Source organism: Anopheles marshallii, chromosome 3, assembly GCF_943734725.1.
Source record: "Anopheles marshallii chromosome 3, idAnoMarsDA_429_01, whole genome shotgun sequence".
NCBI lineage: Eukaryota > Metazoa > Arthropoda > Insecta > Diptera > Culicidae > Anopheles > Anopheles marshallii.
This window is the reverse complement of record NC_071327.1, coordinates 20285431-20296545: the sequence shown is the minus strand read 5'-3', so window position 1 is coordinate 20296545 and position 11115 is coordinate 20285431. Positions and strand designations below refer to the sequence as shown.

Below are 11115 nucleotides of genomic sequence, written 5' to 3'. Positions count from 1 at the left end.
AACCACACTTAGTTAATGATTAGCACTTTATTTCATTCATAAAAAAAACATGAACCACCGCTTCCACTTGTTAAGAATTAATAAAAAAAATAAGAACAAAATTAGCTTAATTCCCAACACAACACCCATCATGCGGTATTGCAATTTCCACGAATCCGTTTAAAATACCGTTTATCTTGGAATTCATTCATCGAAATACTCCAGTCGGTCGCCGTCCGTCTGTTAGCGGCCACATCCGGTGCCGGTATGCGGGATGAAATATGGTTCCGATGGAATCTAATTTAAGCTGACTTCCAGCCACCAGCCCAAAATTCTCCAATGACACACGGAGCATGGAGCATTCGTGCAGCTTCAGTGGCAACGTAAAAGGTAGACAAAAAAAAACCGCTTGGGTTATGATTTTCTGGTACCGAAGCTCCACCATGAATGGAACCCAACTGGGGTGGAAAAGAGCGCGTTCAGAGGATATGGAACAGCCGTATAAACGGGAAAATATTTATGTTATGATTATTGAGATTTTGCGCAAAGAGCTCAAGCTGTGACGCGATTTTCGTTTGTAAATTGCTTTTCAAGAAGCTTTGTTGGAAGCGGCTATACATGGCTAGTCTTTCCGCAGGAGCTCCATGCATATCAGGCAAATCGGACACAAAGCGCGAAACCGATCTGATACTCACCGACAAATGGAAAAGCAACAGGAAGGGAGTTTAATTTTATGAAAAGTTGTAGTACAAAGCATTTAAAACATTTTAACTAATATCATAAAAAAACATTCCCGAAAACACTTACCTTTAAAAATCAAAACGAATGTCATCATATTGCTTATTATCAGTCAAATATAAACAAACACAGCACAATCTTCATTTTCACGGCATACTACGCCACCTCTTTACTGTTGCTAATAATATTCAAAATTGTGTTGCAATGCATTATTACACGTATGATTGAATCCACTTCCCATCCTCACCCGAATCTGACGCCATTTGTATTGATTTGTTTTTTTTTTGCTTTACACTCGAACTTTCACACACAAAACCTATTTGCTAACATGTGAAGTGGAGCTTATTTCTCTCGTTATTTTTTTTTTGTTTGCTCTTCAATGCTTCGAGTATTCGAATATTCGATCGATTCTGTTCCGGTCTGTCGTACGGTGCGAATCTACACCGTGTTGGGTGTAAGCTGTGCGGTATTACAATTCCTCACTGGGTAGCGCTAAGCTCGAGTAGGTAGCGGATGTGTCCGGTTCTGAAGCTGAACGTTGGAAAGGCGTAGCAGTGTGTGCGTTTAAGCGTTAATTTGGCACCTTTTCGGAGCATTCTTATGTATTTAGTTTTTGTTTCCAGGATTGTGAAGCCACAAGTTATCGTTCGTTTTGTCGTCACTCTCGAAACTACTTTTCACTCTTCCTGTGCTGACTTCTGGGCCACTAACATAATTACAGCAGACTAGAATCTATTCTAAGCGCGGTTTTAACGTATTAGTCTAAACAAAATAATAAAAGAGTAACTTCCGGGGGTCACTCGAACAGAAAATGAAATTAAAAAAAAAAAACACGGGAAGTAAAAGCTGTTTGACACCGCAAGAGAATTGCTCTTTTCGGGTAATACACCAACAAATAAGAGAAGTAAGCAAAGAAAAATCTATTTACCAAAGCAGAACACATCCCACACTTCCATCCACAGTTGCTAATGTAACTGATTTACGACATGATTAGCGTACATAACCGAAGAAGAAAAAAAAAAGGAAACCTATCAAGCAGAGGGAAAAGGTTTCCACATGGCATTATGCGAATGATGAATCAACCGGTGCGGGCGGGCATTGTTTGGTGGCGTTGCTGTAGCGCAAACAATTTGTTACGTCTCTTTTCTATCGTTCTCTCTATTTCGAGCGATCGCACCGCGCAAGAACGACGAAAGCAGTTAATAATCCGCTGACAGGATCCTTTCTTCACCCGCTAAACGAGTCGGGCTAATGTCGGCTCCAGCATTGTGATGCAAATCAAATTTTGTTCCCTCGCGTTTATCGGTGATCACCTTGGGCCGCAGATAAACGTTTCGATGATTCTCTCACATCAATCACAACCAATCTCAGCAACCAGCTGTTGATGTTGTGGGGGGGATGGGGGAAACAAATCACATCGCACCTCGTACACCACAATACAATGCCCATTAGTCGATCGGTTAGGCGTGTGATCCGAATGGGGACAAGTTTAGCGACGTTATTCGAATGGACGCATCGTGCGTCGAGACGGAATCGCAACCTACCAAAAACATGCTATCTGTGTGGTTTTAGCAGCGTGTGTAAAACGGAAGATAAATCAAATTGGCAATTGCATTAGCGGAAAAGCGCCGTCCGAATTTGCGATGTAATCATGCTACGGGATAGCCAAACGCTTACTTTCCTACTGCCGGCTCACAAAAAGGGCTCAACAATCATCATAACTGGGATAGGGTTGTGCTCAGAAATTGCTTTTTTAAGCAAACATGCGAATCACTTGCTTCTGTTTCAATTCATTTCTTCTTTGCCGCACACATTCGTATAAGCATAAATTAGTAATACATCTTAAATAGGTCAATTTAGAAAAAAACACAAGCGGTTGCTCTTCACGCATGAGGGTTTTAAACTTAGTGTAATTGCTTTTGATTGTGTGCTTATATGAGGTTTCGCATTTTTGTTTTCCTTTTTATTTTGTTTAAAATTTGATTTCTTCCTTTTAGTCGTAATTTTGATTGGGTCACATTGCGTAAGGTATGTACAGATGCAAACACGGGACCGTGTGTTGCATTCTTCGGCGTGCCGTCTTTGCTAGCGCTGATGACATCACTAAAACACATTTCCTCCTTCCCGCCACATATCATGGGCAGGGTTACTTCAGCTTACTTTATGAAAAAAGGAATATTTTATACACATATAAACCGTAACTGGATGCAACGTAAGTGTTCGCATGCCCTGCAAATGTGCACTGCTTTTAAATAACTTATGCAAAACCTGCTCCCCTACCTAGCTTCCACCGGATGGACGCACTCACCTATCATTTCGTGATCGTTTATGGTATTTCTGATTCTGTTCCTAGTGTGCGTTTGTATGCTTTCAAATCGATGCACATATTCCCTTCGCGCGTACAAATATTTATGCCTGCATTAATTAATATAATAATAATAATAATATAATAATATAATGATAATAATATTATAAAATAAAAATAAAGTATTACATTGTAGCTTTTTTGTGTGCGTGTTTGAAAACATAAATGGGCGAAATCATAATATGCATCGTGTTTGCGTTGCGAAAACGTAAATGGGGTACGAGAAACAAAGTAAAAAAAAAAACACGGAAAATAATAAAACAGACACAAGCAAAAAAGCAAAATCCGCCGAAACTCAGTATGCTCGATTGTTGTTACCGTTCATTGTCCTATCCATATGGATGGATCTGTCCGTTGTTGTTTTGTTTTTGTTGGGGAAAAAAGAAAAAAAAGAAAGAAAAAAATACGAAAAAACAGATAATGGTGATTTTGTTTTGCTATGGAGCGTTTTTTTTTGTTTTGTTTTTGATTTGGTTGAAGGATCAAACGGAAGAGAGAGAGAGAAATAGGTGTAGGATAAAAACTAAGTACCATGTACGTAAACTCCTCACAATTAGATAAACGAAAGCCAATCAGTACCAATACAGCAGAATAATACATTATTCGGTATTAGGCAAGTAGAACTACTAAATTTGGTGCAAAACAATTAAGCAGTAAAGGGAATCTCGGGAAAGGACATGTCTGGACGAGCAATTGGGTGAGGATTTTTTGCGGTAGAGTAGTAAGGAAGTTTGTTGTCATTTCTTTTCGAGTAGAGGTAGAAGATGCAGAGGAGAGCGAGGATTTGTTTCTATTTTTGTTCAGACTTTTCACAGCTGAAATCGATTCTGTTCAAAACCATTCTCAACTGCCACACTCCTCACAGCTATCTAGTTGCTATGACAACATGACAGATGTGACATGACATGACAGAACTGACAGGTGTGTTAGGTTGAGAAAGTTTGGTACAAAATTAAAATTATTTTGAAAAACTAATTCAACAATAGTAAAACTTTCATATCTTTCCTCCACACAGTCCACTTCAACTTGAAAAGAATTCAGAAAATCCTTCAAGATTTTCACTTTAATTCGAAAACCCCTGCAATGGATCGGAACGGAAGTTGTACGACTAGGCAAGAAGGATATAAAGAAGGACTTGTCTGGGTTAGATCGGGTAATTTTGCATCGAAAACTACGGTGAAGTTTTGTGAATTTGTTACTTTAGTAAAGGTTCAGCTTAACAAATTTTGCGTTGCGTCGTGTGAACGTGCGGTAGTGAGGGTTGCGTCATCTGCGGTGTCTGCGGTCAGTTTTGTTATCTGTCCACCTGCCATTATCAAAGTCACACGGTGCCACCAGGAACACCAGCCCGGGTACGTCGATGATACCAAACTATATCACAAAAATAAATCTTAGCACACTAATAGTAGAAACAATTTTGAGACCGAAACTCCCCGTGCTAGTGTTCCCCGGTGCGTGCTTGTTTTGTTAATCCCTCTCGGGAGGTGTCTTGTGAGTGGTAAAATTTTGAAAGCATTAGATTATTCCGAAAACATCGCACCCGACCGATCGCAATTGTTTCAACACGCAATGTGAGATTTCATGGCGAAACAATTCTACCGGTGAGATGCACATTCTTATCGATGATTGTGGTGTGGTTGTGTGCGTGTAAGTATTCGTGTGTGTGGGTGTGTGTGTCACTTTTGGGTTGGGCCGAAACATATCTCTTGAGTCATTGCAATTTTAACGCGCTCCCCGGGTTCTCCGTTTGGTCCCCGTTCGCGGGGAAATTGCCCACAGTGAATGCGGTTTTGATCAGCGTGGGACCTGGTGATGGAAAGTCTGTCTTGTAGCGCAGGATGGCGAAAAGGGTGGCATAGAGTTTGAAAACAAATAAAAAAAATCAGGATGGATTAACAACAATTTCGGTGTGGGGAGATTATCGCAACATCACGACGGTAAGGAACTTATTCGACAATTTTGAAGGTCAAACAACATTTGGCATGAGAAGTGACTGAGCGGAGCAGGCGCTAGGCAAATAAACATAACTGCGAAAATGATTTGCTTTTCGACGACATGGACGTTACAATGAAAGCAGTCTGGAATTCCAACAAATGACAAACAATCGGGGGGGAAAGGTTTTGTTGCAGGGAAAATGGTGATTATCGCTTAAACATAAACAGACAATTATCGCAGAACAGTTATGCTTACGTTACCATTGGATCGTGTCTTCTGATTGCTGTTCTAATCATATCTTTTATATATTTTTAACGCTCTTTTCTTCTCTTTTCACTTCTATCGCGTTAAACACCACGGCTCTTCGGGGGGGATTTTCTTCTCATTACCAGTCACTCCATTGTTCCTTCGCTGATATGCTTATTAAGAGTTGCGTTTTGCCGCAAACGTATGCCACTCACCGCACGTGTACAGTGTACCGAACTCGCCACAATTCTCACATGACTATATCGGCCCGACTACCACTGCGCTCCCTGGCGTTATGTTTGTCCTTTTTCGATTTGTTTTGTTAAATAAGTGCGACTTCTAAAACCATGTTACATGTTTGTTGCACTTTCGCTTTTGCAACGGGAGCCCTGAAGAAGCAAACATTGATCACCGCGAAGCTACGAACACACACGCACGTACGCATACACAGGCGCGCGATCGAGGCAAAGTCGCGATCAATCGCTTTTCACACTCGTTTCTACTGGGAGATTCAAAGAAAATGTTTGTGCGTACTTTTCTTTTCTTTATGGACGTGCGTTTTCTGTTCGGTCATGTCGAACTGCCAGGCATTCTGCTTATGTTCTGCTTCTTTGCGATACAGATTTTCGATTGTAATGACTCAGTGGGTTGGGGCTTTGCTTAGCTCAAGTGCCGGCGATGGTGTTACACGTCTATTTCTATTCCCGCGCCGCATTTTCACTACGAACTCCTGTTAAGTTGTTTGGTTTTTTTGCTCTGATGTTGCACAATGTATGTATACTCTCTGTCCGCCATCACGCTTTTGTGTGTTTTGTTTGTTTTGTTGTTTGTTGCTTGTTTTTTTTTTGTTGTTGTTGTTGTTTGTTTGCTATCTATACGATATTTATATATTCTCCATCACCCATTTGTTTTGTTGGATTTACTTTTAGAAGTTTAATGTTGGTTGATTGGTTGCGTTTTACTTGAGTTTTATATAAGTGTATTGTCGTGTAATAGGTATGTGTTTTTTTTTTTTGCAAGTAAATGAGTGTACATCGGAGGAAGGTTTTGTCAAATAGTGCTTACCGCCAAATACATTGACTGCATCTGTGTGTGAGAGGGAGAAAGAAACAAAAGAGAAGAGCAAAAGGGAAGGAAACGAAAAGAAGAAAGAAAAGAAACATTTTATTACTAAAGTGTTTATTAACTAAATCAAATGAAATTTAATACTGATGTACATTTATTGTGCCTTCAACCGTTAAACATGTTAAACACAGGTCAAAACAACAACAATGAACAACAATAGAGAAATCACACCAATTATTTTATCTGCCACGAGCGAATACCCGATCATGTTACATCCAACATCAACTAGCGATGCCGTTTGACACGACACGACACACAACGCCAAAGCAACACAGCTGACAGTGGACCACGCCGCTGTGATCAAGCGTTGCCAAGGACGATCAAGAAGCGTGAGAAAAAGATCCCATCTTTACATCCTCCTGCAGTGCCCAACATTCCCGAGTGCCTTCGAATTCTTCCGGACAAACCGAACCCGGCGGACAACACAAGACAAAAACCAACTGAAACGGAAACTAAGGCTCTTCTTTGGTGCTTAACTCTTCAAATTAAGTTAAAATTCTTTAGCCAACAATACATCAAACAGTAACTTTCCTTTCGACAAAAGGAGGCTCCACCACCAACGGGTACAACGGAACTGCGAAATAGAATTGTTTTATGTAAATCAGTCAGCATATCGTTTTGCCGCGCTAACCTTGTACGGTTGAATGTGGACGAACACTGACATACGATATGTTTGGTCGTAACTTATCAACGGTGCGTTTTATAGCTCTATTTCGTTGGCCGCTCACCCTCACGGTCGCTTGTCAGCTGGCAGCGCTCCTAGAGACAGCCACCTAGTTGGGGGCATTAGAAGTTAAGCCCCGAGCAAAAAAAAAAAAAGCTCCGTAAACTCCGGGCTCGGCGGATAGAACTCTTGCACCGATGCTAGACAATCACCGAGCCGATGCGCACGTTTCACCCCGCACCGCGGTGTGACGTGATGAATGAATAATAAATGAATGAAACGTCCCGATTGCTTGAATGAGCCGTTCGAACAATCGCCCCAGGTACGAGATTATTAACTGTCCGATTGCTTAATCGTAGCCAGCCGTCACTTTCTTCACATCAGATCTGCCTGCGCGTGAAGGAAGCGGGCCGGTGCGAGGGGCAACTGACACCCTGGCCAAATATTAACCTCAAACAAATGCGATCCGACAAGTGCCGACACGCCGAAGGTAATGGTGTAAGGTCATAAAGGCTCGGGCACTGATAAGCGACCGCACTCGTAGATAACCTCTGCCCGAATCGTTTGAAGTTTACCGCGGGCCTTTTTTCCCTTCCTCTCCATCCGCCGTCCCAAATGTGGCCACACAATGAGACACACAACCGGAAGAGACTGGCGGTGTCGCTAACACCGTTTCGTCGAAAAAATCCCATCCCAACAGCACTGCCCAGTCAAACGGGGCGCTGCACCGATAACGAATCCGCCAAGGCAGCCGGTTCTGCAAACGTTTCAGGACGTTTCACCGCATCCACGCGCTATCGATGTGATCCTCACCCATGGTTCGGTCGAGAGCTTGCGGCTTGGAGAAAAAAAAAACCGATCACGTCCAGAGGATGTGTATGTTTTCCAAATAATCCGTACAACAGCGTCAATATTGACACACCGCAAACACGCGTCCAAACAAAAACCGACCGATCGGGCTTAAAGTCGATGAGAACCAGCCGAAACGAGCGCCCGAATTGGGAAGCAAACAGAAACGCTAACAGGCCCGCTAACACGCATTGCGGCCACAAACACTTTTCGTGTTTCTCTTCACCGAATCGTTCCTTCGGTCGCGTGGAACCAGTGCGGGTTGGTTGTGGAAGACTTTCGGGCACAAACGCACGGACCACCGGATCGGTGATCTTCCAACAGCTTGATCGATAAGATATTGCTTTCGAAGTCTATCCAATCGTGGCATGATATTCGTCTATACTTGAGCAAAGATCGCTACAACACGTCACTGCGGAGCTTACCTGTGCGAGCGTAGGTTATCCTGCCGCTTGAAGTATTTGCCGCAAACCTCGCAGGAGAACGTCACCTCCGGGCTTTTGTGCGTGCGCTCGTGGATCATCAGGTTGTACGGTTTGGTGAAGCGCCGCTGGCAGTACTTGCAGACGAATTCGCACTTTGGTCGCATCTTGCGACGGAAGTCGGCCCTACGGTCGTCGTTGTCAATACGCATTACCGCAAACATGGTGGCGTGTGTTGCTGCGCGTCAAATCTAAATGAATTCTTTACCGGTGCTCGGGTGCTCCGGTGCTCCGGCTGTCCGGTTCCTGCGCTGGTGGGCTCCGAGATGGACGCCGAGTGATGCTGACAACGTGTCTGGTGCGGGTGGAATAGGCCGCTGCTATCGCTACGTGCCAGGACGGGTGTAAACCGGGTGGCCACAAACTTGGTGCGGATGATTAATACCTACGGCGGAAAGGGAAGGAAGCATTAAAAACGAGATAAACTACCGGTGAACGTAAATAGATGATGGGGTCATTAAGCGCAGAGGCCAGTCCGCAAAATTGGTGCGGGGTTTTATCTAAATTGCAGCACACAATTGCCTGTTTCCCCGGTGAGTGTCCACACGGTGTGCTGGACGGTAGGTAAATATTTGTAGCATTTTCGGTTTGCCGAGAGTACTTTGTGCTGCCGGTGCTACTTGTGTAAACGATCGCACTTTGGAGCTCGTTTTCAGCAGCTCCAGCAGCATCATAGGAGGCGAGTAATGTGCATAGAAAACACCGAATGTCTGGAATGGAGGGTGTGTGCAAAGTACGAAACACTTGAGATGAGTTATGAACTACCTTCATCAGCAACTAGTCCAAGATTTTGTGGCATACTTCTGCTGCATTTACTAGCAAGATCATGAATAATAGCATTGTAACAGTTGGTTGGTTGAAGTGTTTACTTTCGCGAAGATCACTGTACGATCACATGAACTCATTGTACAAGAAATGGGGACACTGTTTAGACCTCGCTTCTCGGCTTCAAGTAGCTCGAAGAACTGCAGATCACTGTGCGATTGATCAAGAAATAGAGACATTGTTTAGATCTCGCTTCTCGCCTTTAAGTAAATAGAAAGAGCTTGTTTGTATTCAATAAAATTGAACTCTTGCGCTGTGCTCATAAATTACGCTTCAATAATTAACATTCGTCATGTGGATCTAGAGCGTTCCACTTTGGCGCCCCAACAAAACCCAAACATTCGTCAGCAAAACTAAAACCATCTCCCCTGCATCCAAACACCCTTTGGAGCAGAGCTGCCTGCTAGCAGCAACGCTAACCCGATCGTGACGCGCTACTCCATTTAATGGACGATATAAAATTCTCCATCTCGACATTGACACAAGCGGGCAGCCTGTGTGTCACTGTCACCGTGGACGACCTACAGCAGCACAAGCGCCGCACAGCAGCTCATCATTCGCAGCCGCTAACCTTCACACGGACCGTGGCTTTTCGGGCAATAAAACACTCTCAAGCTACAAGCGCAAGGAAACGATAAATGCTACTTCGCAGCATTTTTTTTTCTTCAAACGCCATCCGTCCGGGCACTTATGCAGCTCGATGTTTATTGCTCTCTCCCTCTGCCGTGGTGCGCCCAGTGTCCCCTTTAGTATGAATGAGTTTGTTTTTTTAAGGAGATAGACTGTATCGAATAAAGAACACTTAAATTTCTTTATGCTGGCTTCTCGAATTTGCCCTTGCCCGTGATCTTTGCCACTGATAAGCGCCCATTTAGGAGAAAAAAAAACAGAGGAACAAAAGAATGCTGCTGCCGATCGTGGCAATTACCTGCCCATCACGGTACCCAACGCCAGCAAACACACCCCACGGAGCACGGAAGCTCTGGAAGTTGTTTGGGGCCGGTTTAATTCGTCGATTGCGCACCGACGGACGCGTAATGCCGGACATCTTATTGCCCGACGATCGCTTATGTTGGGGAGCTTTTTTTTTTTAATCGATATTGGCACCGTTTATGATCCATCCACAGTCGTTACGCACCGGCAAAGTGTCGGAGCACCTTCGCGTTTTGATGGTCGCATTTCGGTTGGGCAGCATCAAATTAGCGATCGTAAACGGTCGATCGTGGCGGGGTAGCCACAGCCACATTGCGTGCGTAATCGGCATCGCCGAGTGTAGATGACCTGCCGGACGGCCGGAAACTCGTTTCGCTAGCCACCGGTTTTCCTACGCGTACCATCACTAACTACCTGAAACGGTGGTAGTTTGATTCGCGCCGTGGGTGTTTGATAGATGTGATCGCGCGAGCTAAGGATATGTGTCCACCTCCTCAAATCACCTTAAGCGGCGGTGACATCTCCCGTAAGCACTGGGTCGGATGGTTTTGGAAGTTGGTCGGAAGCCGGCACAGCTAACATTATTTAAATTGTGCTGATAAAACAGACTTCCAAGTGGGTTTTACTTTGTTGGCAGAAGCAACATTATAAGGGTTAACCTGGGAGGTTGATCGGCATCATTGCCGGGTGTATCGGGGGAAGGCATAGTGTCTTCAAAAGTTTACAATTTTTTAAGACATTTGCCAAATCGTGCCTTTTGCACGCTGTACAATACATTTATCCGCTTCTGTTTCACATCGTGAGCACCAAACAGCAACCAAGAAATGCATCTTACCATGCTGAGAGCATTCGGTTCGGTACTAATTGATTCATCGTGTTGCAGATAAATAATCCCTCCTCCCAGTGGGAGCTTGTCAAACGTACAAAGCCCCCCCCAAAAAAAAAAAAGCCCCCGAATAGAAACCCCCCGACGA

The 11115-nt window shown here is 43.8% G+C and overlaps 1 protein-coding gene across 1 annotated transcript; it reads right to left on the bottom strand.

The window, feature by feature from the left end:
• Window positions 1–6324: 6324 nt before the first annotated feature.
• LOC128714037 (protein drumstick) lies at window positions 6325–8547 on the bottom strand. Its single transcript, XM_053808914.1, has 2 exons — window positions 8327–8547; window positions 6325–6349 (listed from the first exon to the last, which is right to left on the bottom strand). Exons 1-2 carry the CDS (start codon window positions 8545–8547, stop codon window positions 6325–6327), a joined length of 246 nt encoding a protein of 81 aa, XP_053664889.1.
• Window positions 8548–11115: the final 2568 nt, after the last annotated feature.

What these genes read in the sequence shown, in the direction of transcription:
- LOC128714037 (XM_053808914.1), bottom strand. Translation starts at nt 8,547, where the DNA reads ATGTTTGCGGTAATGCGTATTGACAACGACGACCGTAGGGCCGACTTC. An exon ending in GATAACCTACGCTCGCACAG is followed by an intron (nt 6,350 to 8,326) that starts GTAAGCTCCGCA and finishes TCTCACACACAG; the next exon opens with ATGCAGTCAATGTATTTGGC.